Raw genomic sequence first — 21,040 nt, forward strand, 5'->3', positions numbered from 1 at the left:
GCAAAAAGATCAAAAACAGACACTAGCTGGTGTTCCCAACCTCTTTCAACAGCCCTTAGCTGTTTCCTAGATATGACAGTGTAATTGTCTCACCATATGACCACAGTACTATTCTGCAGCCCTGTTTGAGCTTGCCAGATTTTAATTCAAGATATACAGCAACCAAGAATAGGCGTTTCAGAGAACTAGCTACCTAAGTACTCATCTGCTACAAGGATGCAGCATCCATGTTTAGGAAAACCGGATATAAAAGAAAAATAGTCCAATGAAACACTGAGGGAACATATGAGGTGGAGCCAGTAGACCTCCTGGGCTCTATGTGCTGTCTAGGCAAGGTGGATGGGCACATTTGGCCATCTGCTAAACCCCGGCAAATATATATTCGAATCCAAAACTGTAATCCCAGAAATTGCTGCAGTATCCCATTTCAGGGATTCGGAGCAGAAACACTAATTCTGGTGCAAGGAGCCACCACCCCAAAGATGACTAATACCATTCTTGCTTCAACAACAACAACAACAAAAAAAAGGAAGTGCAATGAAATTAAGCATACTTTCTAAATGGCCTGTATATTTGAGTTTCTTCCCAGAACCTAAATGAATGCACAGCTAATTTTATCTATTGTAATGAATGCAGTTGGAGCAATGCCAGACTAAGAAGTGCTGCTGAAATTTAAGATGAATCTCCCCATTTTCAGAGATGGCAGAAACATGCCCAGGCTGGGTTAGGAGACGTTCGAAGCAAAAATATTAGGTACCTGGATTCTGGTTTCTTTCCCTAGCCATATAAATTGCCTGCAAGATGAAAAAAGAATGATGCACCTTGGAGTTAAAAGTTTTTAGGGTTTTTTCCCCTCCTTGGGCATAAATCACCAGGAATGATTTCAAATGAGGAAAGAGCCAACCCTTTAAAATTGAAGAGAAAAATATATCTGTTCTGGCAGTCAACAGAAGAGGATCATTAATTATTGAGATTAGATGAATTCCCCACCACGCACTAATCCCAAACCAACATTTAAACAGCAGTGCCTACGCGAGCCATGATTCCAGTTTTGGGGGGGTTTTTTGCAGTTGACTAAAATATACTGTTTACTGTTTTCTGAATACATGACCTACTTGGTTAATTATGTATATAAAGATCCTTTCCTTGCTTGCTAGAAAAAAATAAAAAATGACAGGTGGCTGAATTTCCAACAAGCATATTAAGACTTTCTGTACTCGATTAACATTAAAAGTTACAGGCAGAGCAAGCTACCTCTTCTCCCAAGAGGATTTGTCATTTACCTTTCTTATCACCATCGTAAAAGATAACATAATTTGGAATTACGTTTCAAAGAGAATAAGCCCAAAATGCAGATATTTATGCCCCATACTGAATTCCACCTCCCTATGGAACAGTTTAATCAGTTTCCTTTAAAATCAAAACCGAAAAATACCCAATCATTTCACTCCTTAAACGGAGAGTCACAGGTAGCAAGCAGTTCCAGTGAAAGCAGCGTGCTAATGATATGTGGGAAAGAGGATTGGAACTAGAAAAGATGAGAGGGAGAGAAGAGGAAAATCCCTAGCACCAGCAAATAGCAAATCAACCTCCTCCTCCCTCTTTCTTCTCTGACAAGTGCTTGGTGTCAGCTGGAGGTTCGTACCACCTGGCTCCGGAATAGTGGCAGAGAGCTGGTAGAGATGGAAAACGAAGCAAAAATACCACTGGCCATCTTTGCTGGCCATGGGCCTCCGCATCCCCAGATTAAAGACAGTCTCCTCCTGTTGCAGTAAAGCTGGAGATGCCCTGGGTACCGCAAACCGAAGCAAGGAGGTGGTGCAAAGGGTTAGACGGAGAGAGAGGAAAGAGGATGGGAAAGTTACAAGTGCAGAGAAGGGAATTCGGTGAGGATGGGCCCTCTGCGGGGAAAGATGGGGGTGGGGGGGGGGGAAGGTGGGGAAAGAGAAAGCGGTCCTCATACCTTTCTTTTCCGTTCTATTCGCTCCCTAGGGACTTTCCGCTGCTTTTTCCTCTCCCTCTCAAGGTTTTTCTCCCTCTCTTCGAGTTCAGCCTCCCGAACTTTTTTAATGGAAGCAGCAGCATGAGCCATCTTGCAGAAGGAAAAGCGCAGGGCAGCAGCAGCTGCTGAGAATCGGTTTCCACCAAGCAGCAATCCAGGTGATCAGAGATCTCGGATGAATTTGTGGGTGGATTTTTTTTTGTCCCTGTCAGGGCAATGGCTGGCAGCTAGAAGCACTCTCAGTAAAATCCACTCCTCTGCCCCCTGATAGGTCACCGTCTTGCTCCAGCCTCTGCAGCACCCATAACTCAGCAGAGCATCCAAATGTCCCCAGCCCACTCCTTTGGCAAAGACATACCGGCAACACGTACCAGTGGGCGCACACGTATATACACACGCACGCAGCTACCAGGTGAGAGGTCCCTGGTGGTAGGGGATCTCTTCAGCCATCCCACGCCCACCAGTGCCCACCAGGCTCGGACCGGTTGACACATCCATCCTTTAGAAACACCTCACCGAATTGCCAGTCTCTGGGGGCTCCTCCAGACAGCTCGTGTCCCTCTGACAGAAGCCAGGAAGAAGCCACTTGGGAGGGGGGAAGGGGAGGTGACTTATTGCATCTGATTGCAGCTGCACCTCTATGCAGGGTGAGGAGAAAATGGTGCAGTCTGACTAAATGACTTGCTGCTCCGTGTTGTTGCTGCTGCCGCTATGGCTGGTGCTCCACTGCCTCGGCTACAGCACATGACAAGGGCTCCTTCCCCCTCCTCTCCCAGCTGTTTTTCCTTCCTCTTCTCCTAGAAGGGAAAGAAGCCCGGGCCGCTGAATGTCAGAGGGGATCGGCTCCGGCTTGCCGGCTTGGGCATCTGCAGAGAGCAAGTGGAGAGCCGCTACCTAAGGGAATTGAGCTGGGTTTCCTTCATTGTGCTGTTTCCAGCCCCACGTGAGGCTGCATTAGCGAGCTGCATTAAGAGGGAACTGACTGCAGCTGGGAGACGGAGGGGGGAGGAGGAAGAGAGAAGAAATCTGGGATTCCCTGGGAAGGAAGAAACACCCCATCCTTCCTCCTGCCCCCCTTCACACAGGCTCCCATACCCCCAGTCTTTTTTCTTTTGTGGAGAGGGGTTCGAGGCCATTTTTATTTTATTTTATTTTTGGAGAGGGTTTTGGGGCCGTTATTTCAGTACTTCCAAGCTGTTGATCAAAAATGAGTAAGATGTTTTAAGGAGCAGCCTAACGTAGATAAAAGGGAGTTGGTGGCCGTGTGCTGTGTCTTGAGACAAACAAAAATGAGGAAAGGCACGGCTCACTAATTATTGAAGGAAAATCCCCGTGCTCTCTAAGCTCTCAGCTGCCAACTTCCCAATATCTGCGACAATAATAACAAGGACCAAGAAACCTGTCTCTCACTGGTTGATCAATCACCCCTAGCCAGAGACTGGCTCACAAACTATCTGTGTCCACTATTCGTACCACGGTGACTATGCATTAACAGCTACAGACCTGGCGTCGGGGACAAAAACTATAGGGAATTGTTGGAAAATAATTTATCAAGCTCATTAATGGAAATTCTGTAAAAATGGGGATTCAATTCCTGTTCTCCCTCCTATTTTGATGGAACCCTTTGTCCCCCCAAAAAAGAAAGCAAACCAAACAAAATAACACCCCACAGGCAATTATTGAAGCTGTGGTAAAATTTGTGGTCTTTTAAAAAAAACCTCTTGGCCATTGTGCCAGATATCCTTAGTCAGTCCAGAAGTTTAGCGAGCAACACCTGTAGTGGAAACCCTTAAGGGCTTCAGGATTTACTCCTTACAAGTGTGGAAAGAGTCCCTGACTTTGCCTGGGATGAGTCTGATCACGGGAGAGGCACAGTCAAGAGTTTTTATCAATCAATAGTATTTATTGAGCACTTACTATGTGCAGAGCGCTCTACTAAGCTCTTGGAAAAGTACAATGCAACAGAATTAGCAAGACACGTTTCCTGCCAAGGCACTTATAGTCTAGAGGACTGCTATAAGCTTGTTGTGGACACAAAATGTGTCTGTTTATTGTTTTATTGTACTCTCCCAAGTGCTTAGTACAGTGCTCTGCTTACAGTAAATGCTCACTAAATATAACTGAATGAAGGAATTTATTGAGCACTTCATCTTTGTGTGCAGAGCACTGCACTAACAGTTTACTAGAGTTAGTACATGCAATTCCTGCCCTACGGTCTAGCAGGGGAGCAAACGCTCAAGTAAATTACGTGCAGAGGAAAGCAACAGTGCTTAAAGATACGTACATAAGGGTGTGGGTGGAGACAGAAGGAGGACCAGGAGATGACAGTATCAGAAAGTATGTCCTAGAGCAGGAGGCAATTCTGCCTTCTTGGACGGTTTTTACCCTGAACTCTGGTTGACACCAGCATTTTAACGCCTATCAGAGAACCTTGGGAAATGGAAACCACCCATTCAATCAATCAATCAATGGTATTTATTGAGTGCTTACTATGTGCAGAGCACTGTACTAAGCACTTGGGAGAATATAACAGAATTGACAGACACATTCCTTACCCATAACAAGTTTACAGTCCAGAGGAACAGTCCTCAATGAAGTCAGGATAGTGAACGCTCTGACCTCAAAAGGCAGATCTAATGAAGATGGAAAGCACGATCTCATGAGTATAACCGCCTATCACAGATTAGTGCAGGCAGATGCAGCCGTCATGCAGTCCTGAAGAAAAGATTCAGTGTTTTGTCTTAGATTGGCACCGGAGGATTGCCGGAACGACAGTTAAGGTTGACCTAAAGTTGTAACTGCACTAGCATTTCTGATTTCTTCCTCTGAGCCATCATTGAATTTTTTTCAGTCATCTACCATTTCTATCTTTTCCCTCCAACATCACTATCATTCCTTTACAGACTCACTATGAGTCTTTTTTCCATGAACTGAATTCACACTGTTTTTTAACTTATTGATATTTTCTGCCTACATAACTTTTGTGGTAATGAATCTCGTATGTCTACCACCCACAGTGTGACAGTTTCCTTTTATTTGTTTTAAAACTACCATGGTCAAGCTTCAAAGGATGGTCCCTAGTCCTACACAGAAGAATTACAAAAGGCCTGATTTTTTTTTTTCCCCCATCTTGGATCTTGGCAACTAGCATTCACAAATAAGAATTACTTATAAGAATTAATTACTTATTACTTATAAGAATCACATTATTAGCCTGTCTTGGACTTCCCCTTCCACACCATAATCAATTAATTGTATTTACTGAGCACTGTGTAGAGCACTGTACTAAGCGCTTGGGAGAGTACTCATTCAATTCATTCAATAGTATTTATTGAGCGCTATGTGCAGAGCACTGTACTAAGTGCTTGGAATGAACAAGTCGGCAACAGATAGAGACGGTCCCTGCCGTTTGAGGGGCTTACGGTCTCATCGGGGGAGACGGGCAGACGAGAACGATGGCAATAAATAATAGAGTTGATAGACAAGTTCCCTGGCTACAGTGAGCTTAGAGTCTAACATTAGCAATTTTTATGTGGAAGGTTGTACGGAGTGCAGGCTACATCGTACCCTGTTTTCTTGTACGAGCAAACTAAAGATCACTGTTATTTCCTGAGAAGTAATTGGGGCTAACGCAGATTCAAAAGCAGCAAAAAATTTAGGATAAAAAGTAGCAGTTGTGGTGTTCTTCCATCTGGGTATAAAGTCCTGCCATCATCAGTCAATGAGAAGCAGTGTGCTCAAGTGGATAGAGCCCAGTCCTGAGAGTCAGAAGGAACTAGGTTCTCATCCCGACTCTGCCACTCGTCTGCTGCTGTGTGACCTTGGGCAAATCACCTAACTTCTCAGTGCCTCGGCTACCTCATCCGTAAAATGGGGATTAAGACTGTGAGCTCCACATGGGACATGGATTGTATCCAACCGGATTATTTATATCTGCCCCAGCGCTTAGCACAGTGCCTGGCACATACTAAGCACTTAAAAATTGCTATTAAAAAATAATCAATGGTATTGAGTGTTTCTGTGTGCAAAGCACTGTACTAAGCATGTGGGAAATTGCATTCAATACACTAGGATTGGTAGACAGATCCTTCCTTGCCCACAAGGAGCTTATAACAGATAAATATCTGTAATTTCTTTATTTACATTAATGTCTTTTTCCCCCTCTAAACCGTGGCTCGTCGTGTCTGTTACACTGTTTGTATTATACTGTCCTAAGCGCTTAATACAGTGAAGCAGCAGCATGGCCTAGTGGCAAGACCATGGCCTTGGGAGTCAGAGGATATGGGTTCTAATCCCAGCTCCACCACTTGTCTGTTGTGTGACCTTGGGCAAATCATTTTATTTCTCTGCGCCTCAATTACCTCATCTGTAAAATGGGGATTAGTACTGAGTCCCCCATGTGGAACAGGGACGGAGTCCAACCTGATAACCTTGTACCTCCTCCAGCACTTAAAACAGTGCTTGGCAGATAGTAAGCACATATCATAATTTTGGTTACCCTGCACACAATAAGTGCTCAATAAATACGACTGGCAGTTGGGGGAGACATACAATATGAATTTTTTATTTTAGCGGGGCTTGAAGATTTGGGGAGTGGTGGTCTGTTGGGTCTGAAAGGGGAAGGAGTTGCGGGAAGGAGGGAGGTGTGTGCACAAGGGATCGATCAAGCACTTACAGATATATAATTTATTTATTCATTTATATATATCAATGTCTGTCTTCCACTCTAGACTGTGAGCTCTTTGTGGACAGGTGACATATCTGTTTGTTGTCGTATTATACCCTTCCAAGCGCTTAGTACAGTGCTTTGCACACAGTGAACACTCAATAAATACAACTGAATGAATAAGTCGAAGGTGAGAGGTGAGATCGATACCCAGTAAGTAGGGAGGTGTTGGAGGAGCGAAGTGTTGTGGGTTGGACAACCTAAAACCTTGTATCTAGGAAAGGGCTTACTGGACTAATTGATATCATTTTAACAGTGGCAAAATGGATCGTGTTGGAATGTGGCCTTGAATTCTGAGGATATCTTATGGAATCAAAGGGGAATGCCTGCAGGCTGCTCCAGGGTCATCGTCATCATCGTCGTCAATGGATTTATTGAACACCCACTGGAGCACGGTGCCAACCTCCTACTTAGAAGAGTATAATGGAGCTAAATAGAATGGTCCCTCCCCTCAAGGACTTTACAAGTACCAATGGACATATCCCCATGGGTCAAAGGCTCCTAAAAATGTCTCCTCCCCTTCCTTGGTTTGTCACTGACAAATCAGAGACCCCACCCACTAGGTTCCACCCCTGGCCTTGGACCCACCCCCAGACTCCATGGCATTCCCCTTTGACTTCCTGTCTCCACCATTCACCTGGAGGATTTGGGTTCTTATCCTGCCTCTGCCACTTGCCTGCTGTGTGACTTTGGGCAGGTCACTTCACCTGTCCATGCCTCAGTTTCCTCAACTGTAAAGTGGGGATTCGCTACCTGTTCTCCCTCCTCTTTAGACTGTGAGTCCCATGTGGGACAGGGACAGTGTCCAACATTATTAACTGGTATCTAGCCCAGCCCTCAGAACAGTGTCGGACACATAGTAAGTGTTTAACACATAAAACAATACTACTAATAATAATATTAATGATGACGACAAACATTTAGGGATTTAAGAAGCAAAAGGAATTCACTATTCCAGACTGAAGAAGAGGTTATGAAGAAATTTAAATAAACAGTGGGAAAGACCTTGTTGTTCTGGTGGAGTTTTTAACCCTGTTTGGCAGCTGAGCAGAAAGACACAGAGCAAAAAGTTCAGCTGGCCGGGTCACACAGCAAAGCAGTGTTTGTAACGTTTCCCGGTCCGGACGAGTATCCTTAAGTTCAGCAGTGTCAGCTCTAAGAATCTTTGAATTCAATGAGCCCTTCTTTTTAATTGCAAAAAAGTCCAGGAAAGCAGCATGGCCTTACTCCTGCCTCTCCCACCAACTTGGAACAAGTGCTTACAGAAGCAACTTAACATCTCTGTCCGTTTCCTTATGTGAGAAGTGAATGCCACCCCACCCTCACCGATACGGTGATGCCCAATTTATAACAACCAAGTCTTCAATGCAAATACAGTCATATGATACAATCAGAGCAGCTGTTGAAAAGGATTTGATGTAATTTACATGGACAGGTTCGTCATTTCTCAAACCAAATCTGGGAATAATGAGTCGGTATCATTAGCCCTGTTCTACAGCTGAACAAACTGAGGCTCAGAGAACATCCAGGAATAACGGTTCCCAATCCAGGCCTCTATTCCTCTGACTTGGCTCCCTCTTCCTCCCTACCTCCCGAGCCCTATTGACTGTATGACGGAATCGGCAGCCGGCGCATCTTAAGCATCTGGTAGAGCTAAGAATCATCCAAACCATTCAGCACATGCCACACTTCTTGTGGGCTGTGAACGTTGTTTCCCTGCCCTCACTCCCACAGAATATACGGCTCTGCTCCTTCCCCAGTCGGACACAATCTTCCTTAGCCATGGAAATATTTCTCAACCATATATCAAATTCATCCAAAGCCGGAATGACAAGCTGTCCATTTGCAATCGCCCTCCTGGCGTGTCTGCTGCTCAAATTTCCAGGCCACCACAATTTGTCCAGAGAAGCATTGGGATGGGGGAAAGACAGCCACTGGAGGCAGGAGGAGAGGGAAAGTGGGGCGGGGGGGGTGGGGGGAAATCCGGGACTTTGCGTGCAAGGAGAGAAAGCGGTGCACACTCACCAGCTGACCCCTGCACAGGCAGGACACCCGTTTCCAGTCCCAGGAGCTCACGGCCATTTAAATAATTCACATGCCACATAAAAGGGGTCTTCCCAGCAGGCCTCCAGCAGAGAGAAAACACAGTTTGAATTTTACTCGCACAAAGGATGCTTCGCTCAACAAAGCACCTTAGCCAGGAAAGCTTTGGGTCTGCCGCTTAAGAGTAAGAACATAGTGTAGTTCACATTTAAATTTGGAGGAAGCCAGCACAGATTGCCCTTCAGAGAGGACACACTTGATTTTTACAGACAGGCAGAGAGATAAAATGGCCATTCCCTGGTCTCGGTGTCCAGCATCTCATTGATCATAAGCGAAAGAAATCCTCTGCAGACATCAATCAGGGAATATAATATTCAGGGCACTGTTCAATAAAAACTGAGTTGGCCATATGCAATGGGATTTTTTTTTTCCCTCTTGGAAGCTCTCTTCCCCCCATCTCTCCCCCGCCCTACCTTCGGAGAGAGTGAACCACTTCTATGTGGGGAAAGCAGCAGAAGGCAAAACTACCACAAATGGAATGTGGGTAGCAAGTGGGAGGCGGGGACAGATGCACAATAAGAAAAATAAACACCCACCAAACCAGAGGAAAATGTGTTCCATTACTCTTTCAGCGATCTGTGAGATAAAAGTTCAGGCTACACAAATGCATACATGAAGTATTGTTTGTGCACTAGCTTTGCGTGGTCTGGATTGTACTGATTGTCAGAGTAAATTCAGTCTTCCTCATTTCATAAGGGAACTTTTTAATCCAATTGCAACTAAGGATCTGGTTTTCCTACTTCATCATCAGTGGTATTTCTTGAGCGCTTAGCACGGGCGGAATGCAGTACTAAGCGCTTTGGAGAGTATGGTAAGAGAGTTGGTAGACGTATTCCCTGCCCACGAGCTTACAGTCTAGATCCAACTTGACTTGATCTGCCACAACTAAATTCTAGTTGTCCTTTGCCAATACAAGCACCAATTTGCATAGCTTCAGTTGCATGGCCTATTTTAACAGTTTTGTTGAAATCTGGTTCACCAATTTTCCACACCCTCGCTCCTTCTTTCACTCACGCTTTGCTCTCTATTAAAAAAAAAAAATTGCAAGAGTTCCAAAAGTGCAGGATTCCTTCGTATTTTTAGCATAAAGTTGTCTAGTTTCATTTTCTGCCTGGCAAAATCTGAACCCTTCAACTGTCTCACTGACTCTTTGGCGAGAAGAATAAGCCCCTGGACTTCCTGACAATTCTCTGACAATAGTTGTAAAGGGCAGGGGCCTGCAAGGAGGAGGACCCACTTTTCTTCCTTTGAACCGCTGGTGTCTGAAAAATGCTCACTCAAATGGTAGAGAGCCAGAAAAGCACACTGCTGATATATTTATGGACAAAGTGAGTAAGAGTTTTTTTAATGGTATTTGTTAAGTGCTTCCAATGTGCCAGGCACTGTACTAAGTATACTCTGGGGTAGATACAAAATCATCCTGTTGGTCACAGTCCATGTCCCACATGGGGCTCATAGTTTTATTCCCCATTTTACAGAAGAGGTAACAGGCACAGAAACAGCAGGCAAGTGGCAGAGTCAGGATTAGAACCCAGGTCCTCTGATTTCCAAGCCTGTACGCCTTCCATCAGGCCCTACTGCCTCTCGATAATCCTATAAGAATTCCAAATAGGAAGGAGCGGCATGGTCTAGTGAAAAGAGCAGGGGCCTGGGAGTCAGAGGACCTGCGTTCTAATGCCAACTCTGCCACTTGCCTGCTGGGTGGCCTTGGGCAAGTCACTTAACTTTTCTGTACTTCAGTTACCTCATCTGTAAAATGGAAATTAAGACTCTGAGCCCTGTGTGGGACAGGGTCGGCATCCAATCCAATTATCTTGTATGTACGCCAGTGTTTAGTACAGCCCCTCTCAGGATCATACCTGGAGAGTTTCCAATACTCTGCTTGACTCTCCCTTCCGTAACCGAGACCTGTAGAGGCATACCTACATAAGAGAAGCATAAGAGAAGCAGCGTGGCTCAGTGGAAAGAGCACGGGCTTTGGCGTCAGAGTTCATGGGTTCGAATCCTGGCTCGGCCACTTGTCAGCTGTGTGACTTCGGGCAAGCTACTTAACTTCTCTGTGCCTCAGTTACCTCATCTGTAAAATGGGGATTAAGACTGTGAGCCCCACGTGGGACAACCTGATTCCCCTGTGTCTCTCCCAGCGCTTAGAACAGTGCTCGGCACATAGTAAGCGCTTAACAAATACCAACATTATTATACCCATTTCACTCTTAGCTTGGGCAGTGGCTAGTAAGTGGAAGGCACTCTGCTACAAATCAAAACTCACCTGTGCTGGGCAGCAGCTGCATGAGAGAGAGTGGAGGGTGGAGACTCAAGTTTGCCACATGGAAGGAGGCAATTGTAAACCACTTCCATATTTTGACCAAGGAAACTCTGGATCCACTAGCAGAACGATTCCAGATGGAGCTGGGACGTTCTGGGAGAGATGTGTCCATGGAGTCGCTATGGGTCGGAGATGACCCAATAGCATAAGAAAAGACAAGCTTAGTACAGTGGCCGGCACGTAGTAAGCGTTTGACAAACACCATTAAAAAAATACAGCAATGTTTTCCTCCAGAAACACTGTTAAGACTCAAGAGTCTTTGAAAATCTGTCTCAAGTTGTCCCTAAATATGACCCCTTCAACTGAAGCTATCAAATACTCCATCGTACTTGAAACAGCATGTCTTTGAAACAGTAGATTGAAATAGAAGCTATTTAGTATTACCCCTTAAGACCAGAAGCCAGTGCTAAATCTGGTAGTGATTCTGTGTTCATGGTTCAGGTAAAAACTCTCCCCAAATCCTTGTTATTTGGAAAAATCCTTCATTATTCTACTCATAACATTTTAATCAGGCTGCCTTTAGAAAGTGGAAACAACTGGATGGTTGTTGAATGATGTAGCTAAATTGATTGTAACCTTGTTTGGAATATGAGTTATATTACTTTGTTTTCAAAGGTCGCTTTGGAAAGTCACATTTGCATATACAGCTGCAATAAAATTTGCACTGTATGATTTTTCCTAAGGAACTCAAAGGACAGTCTCTAATCCTCAGCCTCCTTGTTAAATGCCTAATGGGCAAGTACAACTTGTTTATTTATGTTTTACAAATGGGAAGCTGTTTGCAAGCCTAATTTAGTGCTCTAGCCATTAAACCACTGAACTCTTCAGTCCGGGAACCTACTGGGCCATTCTAGAATCCAGTCCTCTGTTTGGCTCAGTCTCTCGTGCGTCATTGATTTTGGTCAATATTAAATAAACATAAACCATGCCGTTTCGATCAAATAGCCATTCACAAAGAATCCCCTGGTGCCTGAATTACTGGTGCAGATCAACTGACTTGTTTTCATCTGATCATTTGGGTCCGGTAGAAATGGATATTTGCAGCCATGGCTGATTCTCGGGAAGAGTTTGCATCTGGATGACTGATCTTTTGCGGGACAGAATGAGCAGCTAGAATAATCCTTTTTAGCTTTTCCACATATTTCTTTGTTGTAATCCCATAGGATGAGGGTCATACGCTTGATTATAATGTGGCCTTAGCCACTTCTAAGTCCCACCTACTCAAAAGGCAGGGTAGCCTAGTGGAAAGATCCCAGGTCTGGGAGCCAGAGGACCTGGGTTCTAATCCCAGCTTCGCCACTTTTCTGCTGTGAGACGTTGGGCAAGTCATATAATTTCCCAGCGCCTCAGTTTCCTCATATGCAAAAGGGGATTCAATACCTCTTCTCCCTCCACCCCCACCCGCCGTGGGTGATTATCTTGTATCTATCATGAAACTTAGTACAGTGTTCAGCACATAGAAAGCATTTAACAAATACCATTATTACTATTACTTTCAATATCAAGAGAGTAATATCAATAGCAGGTTCTGGTGGCCCAACACCCAAAACACACCTGTAATATTGAAGAAGGGGTGCCATCTTGGATGGGGTGAATGGTCACCCTAGGCCAAAACAGTGTCAGTGACACTCGAATAATTCTATTAGATGATTACGAGGCTGGTGGAGTTAAAAGTAGGAATTCGGTCTCTCAGTGAGAAGAATGTATGCTTGGGAGATTAAAGCTGTTAAGGCCTCAGGAAAATATTTATTTCCCCCTAACAGCCGAGATTGAAGTCACGTAGAGAGAGAAAGAAGCAGGCTCATTGCGAGAAGAGGCAGGCGTCCATTTGGGTTGGAAGAGCACTTCAATTTTAGAAAGCTGCTGAGAGTGCCACACCGAAAAAATTTGGAATTCACAAAACCGAGCATTAAGTTGATATTTACCGTATAAAGAACACTTAGAAGGAGGACCCGCCCCATCCTCTCCATCCAAACTGCTACCATGCTGACCCAAGCACTTAGCCTATCCCCCCTTGACTACTGCAACCGCCTTCTCGATGACCTTCTGGCCTCCTGTCTCTCCCCACTCCAGACTACATTTCACTCTGCTGGACGGATCATTTTTCAACAATAACATTCAGTCCCTGTCTCCCCTCTCCCCAAGTACCTCCAGTGGCTGTCCATCTACCTTGGCATCAGAGAAGGAGAAACTCCTCACCATCAGCTTCGAAACACTCGATCAGCTCATCCCATCCTACCTCACCTCACTAATCTCCTACTACAGCCTAGCCTACACACTCCACTCCTCTAGCTCCAGCTCACTCACTTTCCCGATCTCATCTATCTCGCCACTGATACCTTCCCCATGTCCGCCCCCTAGCCTGGAACTCCCTCCCCCTCCATAAATGCCAGACCACCACTCTCGCCTACCTTCAAAGAATTATTAAGGTCACATCTCCTACAAGAGGCCTTCCCCGATTAAGCTCTCTTTTCCCCAGCTTGCTCTCCCTTCGGTGTTATCCATGCACTTGAATCTGTGACCTTTGGCCATTTGATATCTGCCCCACCTCCAACCCCACAGCACTTATATGCATATCTTTAAATTATACATTAGAAATGATTTATATTCGTGTCCGTCTTCCCCTCTAGACTCTAAGCTTGTTGTGGGCAAGAAACGTCTCCCTTACTTCTGCTGCACTGTACTGTCCTAAGTGTTTACTACAGTGCTCTGCACACAGTAAACTTTCAAATACCACTGATTGTAAAGTGTGTTTTTTATACTCATGGGCTGTGCTGCATATTTGAGTTTATACTTTTGCTGGACAGTACTAGGTGACATAGAATTAATCAATCAGTTGTATTTATGAGTTCCTACTCTATGCAGAGCACTGACTGTACTAAGCACTGGGGACAGTACACTATAACAGAATTGGTAGACTCGTTCCCCGCCCATGATAAACTTACAGTCCCACGTGTAGCTCGCAGTCTAAGTAGAATGGAGAACAGGTACTTAATTCCCATTTTACAGTTGAGGCAACTGAGGTACAGAGAAGTGAAGTGAACGGCCCAGTCACAAAGCAAGGAATTGGCAGAGACAGGATTAAAACCCAGGTCCTCTGATTCCCAGGCCCGTGGTCTTTCTACTAGGCCATGCTGCTTCCCAGCTGCAGATGGGACATGGAGTGCAATATGCCAGTAGACAGGTGCAGCACATTATGAAGTCCATGTGCACTTTTTGCCTAAATTTAACCACATACAAGTGGAATCGGGATTCTAACCTGTCTCTGTCCACTCCCTCTAGATGCTAAACTCATTGTGGGTAGGGAATGTCTACCGAATCTGTTGTACTGTACTCTCCCCAGTGCTTAGGACAGTGCTCTGCACACTGTAAGCCCTCAATAAATACGACTGAATGATTAACATCTCTTGGTGCCTAAGGCAGTGATCTTTCCACTTGAACAGCAGCAGGGATCAGTGCTGCTTCAGTAATACGACTCCATCAGCATTCCCAAGCAGTCAAAGAAACGTAAGAGAACTAAAACGCCTCTCCACTCCCACCAGAGTTGACCCCTCAAGGTTAGCTTTGAGTAATGTGAGGTCTAGGGCCCGAGCAATTACACCGGCAGAGCGTTTCCCAATCTACCACGCTATCCGTCTCGCCTCCGTGGAGAATATCGTGAAGAAACGTTCTCTTTCAGCCATTGAAGCTGGGACAATATGCCATCTGTCTCCAGGGGGCGAGAGGCCGAGGGGACAGAAGAACCGAGAAGGGAGAGAAACCAAAGGGAACTTATTTCCACTTGAAATATTTGGCTATCTTGATCGTGTGTGGCGGGAACCTTCCTGGAAGAATGAAAGTGTTTATAACTAGCCATGAAAAGCTGAGGCTGAGTAGGGAAGTAAAAGAGACGAACGGTGATGCCGGCATTCATTTTCCTCCCATGAATTTACCGAAGTGAGTGGCTAAGGCCAGAGCCATCTGCTGGGCTGCAACTGCCAAGCTGGTTTGTCATTAAGATCTTTCCCTGAGAAAGAACACCTGCTTGGAAGACAGACGACCTGCATTTTAATCCCAGCTCTGTCACCTGACTGCTGGGTGGCCTTGGGCAACTCACTTAACTTCCCTGTGTCTCAGTTTCCTCAAGTATAAAATGGGAACTAAAACTGTGAGCGCTATGTGGGACGGTGACACTGTCCAACCCGATTATCTTCCCTACCACTTGGTACAGTCCCTGGCACATAGTAATTGCTTAACAAATACCACAATTATTATAATGATTATTAGACACATCCCCTACCCACAGTGAGCTTACAGTCTAAAGGGAGAGCTTACAACCCATCAATGGTATTTATTAAGCCCTTACTGTGTGCTGAGAGCTGTACTGGGCACTTGAGAGAGAACAGTACAGTAGACTTGATAAACACATTCCATGCCCAGGACTTGCTTTGTCTGGTTCCTGACATCCTTGGTATCACAAGAGTCATTGAGACCAGAAGGGGTAGACAGGAGGCCTTAGAACAGTCAGAGAGGCAGAGACAGTCAGGCGATGGCATTTATTGAGCATTTACTGAGTGCTTGGAAGAGTACAATATAACAATAAACAGATACATTCCCGACGCAAATGACATAGATGTGCACAATCCCCGGCCATGGCGGTTTCAGACTTTTGGGAAGGCCAAGATGACAGAGGTTGAGCGCAAACCCAGCCAGAGCTTGAGATGCAGAGAGATGAGTTTTGTAGGGGTTGGATACTGGGTCTGGGATGACAGATTCTGGGGTGCTAGGATCCTCTGACAGGGCACCCCAAGAGATGCTCACCTGTGCTCTCCCTAGGAGGTCTAGACAATTAGAAGGAAATGTGAAGCAAGGGATAGCACATAGGCATGTACAGTGTATTTTTGCTTTGTGACGTTTAAGAGAGTCACAGAGCTTTCAAGGGAGTCGGGGCAGTGTATGATTTGGGGGTTTTGTGAGGTTTTTTTTTTCTTCAGTACCATTATCAGCAGTTTAAAGGAATTGGTGGGCTACAAGCGCTGGTGAGTTTACCTTTTAAAGGACAGCTGGAAAGTTTCCTTCCCTTCTGGACCCAGAGAAGGGTAAGGAAGGAGGAAATGTCCCATTGCACTTAAAATGCCACTTGCTAGTCAGATAAGGGAAGAAACAGATGAAGTAAAAACTGTTCAGAACTGAGGCGTCCAGATTATTACAAAGGTCATTTGGATCAGAGGAATCATACATAGCTTCAGTAACTTAAAAATATCCCATAAGCTAGGAATCTTCCATGTAAGTTCCTTGAGGGCAGGGATCATTGCTCCTAAATCTACTGTCCTGTCCTAAGCGCTTAGAACAGTGCTCTGTTCACAGGAAGCAGTCTATAAATACCAGTGATTGATTCACATATTTTGATTATTTCAATAGTCAGTGATAATATTATCCGCATGTTTATTGTTCACTGACACCCCATATTAATGTTTCTCAGCTAAGAAGAGGAGGAAGATTCAAGACACACTGCAGTAGCAATTTCATTTCAATCTCTAGGTGCTTTTTAAACACAATCACAAGGGAAACTCAAAATGATTTTATTCCTCCAGCAGTTCGGACACCCCAAGCATGCCAATTACGACGAGGCTGGGGATATTTCAGAGGCAAATGCAGCGGTTTCTCTAAGTAGGGAAAAGTAGGCAAAAATGGATGTGCAACACATAGACATCCAAGTGTCGCTGCAAAGACAGAGCATCTATCACTCAGAAAAATGTTGGCTTGGGGGTTATGTCAGCCCATTTCATCCCTCCCCTCTTGATGGACCGGAGGACAGGGTCAGAGAGAATATCAGGAAAGAGGAGAAGGGATACAAGCCCTGTACAAACAAGCTGGGGAGAGAGGGCAGCAGGGAGGGGAGGACAAAAGACCAGATGGGAGAGGTTCCGGGTTTCGGGAGGAAGACATAACTTTATGAGGGACCAGTGAGCTCTAGCTTGGCTTTAAGATGGTCCACTAAGTCATGAACCACCATGACTCTTCAATCAGTCAGTCGCATTTACTGAGTGTTTATTGGGTGCAGGGCACCTTACTAAGCGCTCGGGAGAGTACAACACAACAGACACATTCCTTGCCCACAAAACAAAGTGGTAATAGACGGCTAAAAGGCGTAAACTGAAATGTTTTTTCTTTACTACAAAAATAGGTGTTGTATTTACTTAGGAAAATACTTTATTTTTCAAAGTGTTACCTTCTTCTTCTCCTCCAGCAAAAAGGCACCTATGCCTCACATACTAGAGATCTACCATCATTTCTTCTCAACTTTCTTCTCGATCCACTATAGTTAGGCCTTCACTATGTTTGTAATGATAATAATTACCGTGAGCCAAGAACTATACTAAGCACTGGGATAGAAGATGAAAAGGTCCTACATGGGGCTCATAGTCTAAATATGAAAGAGAACAGGTACTAAATCCTCTTGGTCACCTCCTGGAAAAACAATACTTTCTCTCTCCATGTTAAAGGATGTTCTATGATGCTGACGCTATGGCAACCTCCTTCTCTTCAAAGCGTTTCACTGACTCAGAGAAGCAGCATAGTCTAGTGGATAGAACACGGGCCTGAAGTCAGAAGGACCTGGATTCTAATCCTGGCTCCACCACTTCTCTGCTGTGTGCCCCTGGGCAAGTTTATTTAACTTCTCTTCAGTTCCCTCACCTGGAAATGGGGTTTAAGACTTTGAGCCCCATGTGGGACATGAACTATGTCCCACCGGCTTATCTTTAATCTACCTCAGTATTTAGTGCAGTTCCTGGCACACAGGAAGCACTTAAATACCAATTAAAAAAAACCTCAGCTTCCTCCTATCTCTCCGACCAGCTCTTCTCAGTCTCCTTTGTTGCCTCCTTTCCACCTCTCAATCCCTGACTCCAGTTGCTCCACAAGGGTCTGTTCTGGACCCCTCTTCTTCTCATTCTACATTTAGTCTCTCAGTAGGAAGCACCTCCTTGCCTGGCTTCAGTCACCACTATGTGGGTGATTCCCAAATCTCCCTCTCCAGCCCAAATCTGTCACCTCATCTACAATCAATCAGTCACATTTATTTAGCACTTACTGTGTGCCAAGTATTGTACTGAGCACTTGGGAGGGTACAACACAAAAATATAACAGAATCCACCTTTTCTTCTTGTCTTCACCTGGATCGCTAGTTGCTTCAACTCAACGCGTCTAAAGCCAAACTACGCATCTTTTCTCCTAAACCACCTCCTTTTTCTCCTAACTTCTCATCTCTGTCAAATGCACCACCATCCCCAACTCTTCTAGAAGCTCACAATCTTTGCATCATCCATGACTTCTCATTGTTTTTCGGTTTTCACTCGCAATCAACTGCTAAATTTTGCTCTTTCTTTCTCAAGTACATTTCTTGGCTCTGCCTCTTCCTCTCCAACCCAAGAGCTGTCCATGTGGTCTAAGTTGTCATATCATGGTTAGACTATATCATGGTCAGACTACTGGTATTTGAGTGCTTGATGTGTTTAGGGAACTGTACCAAGAGCTTGGAAAAATGCAATGTAATTAGTGGATACAATTTCTGCCCACAGGGAGTTGACGGCCTACGGTGGGGGGAGGGACATTAAACTAACTTACAGTTAGGACCCAGCCTCTTCACCTCTTCAGTTTCACTAAAATCTGCTGCCTGGATCATCTTCTTAAAGTGTGGCTCGGCACACATCTTTCCATATCACAAAAGCTCCAAAGGCTTTCCATCTCTCTCTGGGTCAGATAAAAGCTCCTCTCACTAACTTAAGGGCTCTTTCCATCTTACATGATGACTCTCTTCAGCCACTCCTCCCGGTGCATGCTCTTTATTCCTTCCAAGATCACCGTCTAACAGTGCCTTGCTCTCAAGTCTCTCGCTATCTACCATTTACGCACACTGTTCCCCCAGGTTGGAACTCCTTCCTCCCCAAGATAATCAGCTCACAGCTCTCCCCACCAGAAGAGGGAACTGAGGCACAGAGAAGTGAAGTGACTCACCCAAGGTCACACAGCAGGTACGTGGTAGAGTCGGGTTTACAACCCCGGTCCGCTTTCTGCCAGGCCCATGATCTTTTCTCTAGGCCACGCTGCTTCTCTAGTCTAAAATCCCGCTTTCTCTAGGAAAGCTTCCTTTATAATAATGATGATCATATATAATGTAATTGCATAATATTTTATAATGGACAACTCTGTGTACATACGTATAAATATATATATTAATATAACTATTTTATCATGTGCTTACTGGGATAGAAATCAGAACTGACATAGACCCTCTCCCACAAGACTTCACAGTCTAAGAGGGAGAGAGGGAGGGTGTTTTCTAATCTCCATTTTACAGGTGAGGAAACTGAAGCACAGAGAAATCAAGTGACTTACCATAGGTCACACAGCAGCCAAGTGGCAGAGCTAAAACTAGTACCTGACTCCCAACCCCATAAATTTTTGCTAAGACACCGCCTCCTTGAGTGGCTTTGCATTATTCCCTTCTTTGGTGCTCTCTCACTTAGCACTCTTTTTTTTTTATGATGCCAATTAAGAGTGCTAACTGGGGAATTCTTGTAGACTTAGTTTTAAGCATCACATATAATTACCACATTACATTTTTACTATTGCATGCTAATGTGGTGAACCTTCCCATCAAATGACTTGCCTGAATTCCAGTTACTTCTCCGCTTTTTTTAGAACCTCTAAAAGCAGCATGGAGGCCCAAACATCTGATTCATATTGCGAAAGAAAGTCCACGCTGGAGGTACATGGACGCAATTCCCATTAAAGGTAAATGAGGGAACACAACTCCCTAAGGTTTAATTTGCAGCTCTGTAGCTGTATCACCTACAGACGTTTGTGATTGTTAGGGAGCGGTGCTGAGAGGTGGCTCTCTCGTTATCCCCGTGTATTCTGGGGACTTAAAAAAAAGTTTCCTACGTTTGTCCATTAAATACGAGTGTGTAGCACCAACTCTTCAGAAGAAATACTGGAGAAGAGAGACTCCTAACCTGTACAAATGTGATAAATTCTTGCTGTGTTTAACTGATTCTGCAGCCATGGCCTAGTAGATAGCGACCAACCTGATGACATGGTATCTACCTCAGTACTTAGAACAGTGCTTGGCACATAGTAAGTGCTTAACAAATACCATAAAAAAATTTTGATTAACTTCAGTGTAAAGGACAGGGGCAAAAAATAAGCATGGCCAAGGGGGGTAAGGGGCAGAGAAAGGAAGTGGGAGAGGACAGAGTGAAGGGAAAGGGGGAAGGACAAAGTAAGGTTTAAAGTAGAGGGGAAAGGGAGGCGAGAAGGATGTTGTGGTCAGGGAACACGTCTACCAACTCTGTTATATTGTACTCTCCCGCGCGCTTAGAACAGTGCTCTCCACAGTGTAAGTGATAAATATGATCGACTGAAAGAAAGGAAAGAGGATATTTGTTAAATGCTTACTATGTGCCAGGTACTGTACTAAACGCTGGGGTGATAGAAGGTAATTGGGTTGGACACAGGCTCTGTCCCATATGGGGTTCACAGGCTTAATCCCCATTTTACAGATGAGGAAACTGAGGCACAGAGAAGTTAAATGACTTGCCCAAGGTGAGAGAGCAGACAAGTGAGGGAGCAGGGATTAGAATCCAGGTCCTTCTGACTCCCAGGCCCACGTTCTATCCATTAGGCCATGCAGAGATGGAGAGGGAAGAGGAGAAAGTAGTAATAGTAGAAGGGGTGTTTTGTGACTGCCATAATCACCCCTGAGCCAAGCCTAAAGCCCGACAGCCACCTGTCCTCCACAAACTCCTCACTGCCCTGCTTAGAACCTGCATTCGGCACTTAGTAAGCACCCGGTAAATATCACTGATTTATTGATTGATTCAGGAACTTTGACATTACA

At 44.8% G+C, this 21,040-nt stretch overlaps 1 protein-coding gene across 19 annotated transcripts in view; it reads right to left on the reverse strand.

The window, feature by feature from the left end:
* The window catches only part of ANK2 (ankyrin 2), a 576,252-nt gene that overhangs the window by 252,247 nt on the left and 302,965 nt on the right, over positions 1-21,040 (reverse strand). For 2 of the 19 annotated variants that reach the window (XM_039913777.1, XM_039913778.1), the window contains exon 1: positions 1,964-2,708. The exons of 11 other annotated variants lie outside the window; for them this stretch is intronic. In XM_039913777.1, the coding sequence (XP_039769711.1) occupies positions 1,964-2,092 (129 nt within the window). In that variant the 5' untranslated portion in view covers positions 2,093-2,708. Of the gene's footprint in view, positions 1-1,963; positions 2,759-21,040 lie in introns of those variants that run through there. 6 more of the 19 variants (XM_039913752.1, XM_039913774.1, XM_039913783.1 and 3 more) reach the window with 6 other exon arrangements.

This window comes from Ornithorhynchus anatinus, chromosome 12, assembly GCF_004115215.2.
Source record: "Ornithorhynchus anatinus isolate Pmale09 chromosome 12, mOrnAna1.pri.v4, whole genome shotgun sequence".
In the NCBI taxonomy this organism is placed as follows: Eukaryota; Metazoa; Chordata; class Mammalia; order Monotremata; family Ornithorhynchidae; genus Ornithorhynchus; species Ornithorhynchus anatinus.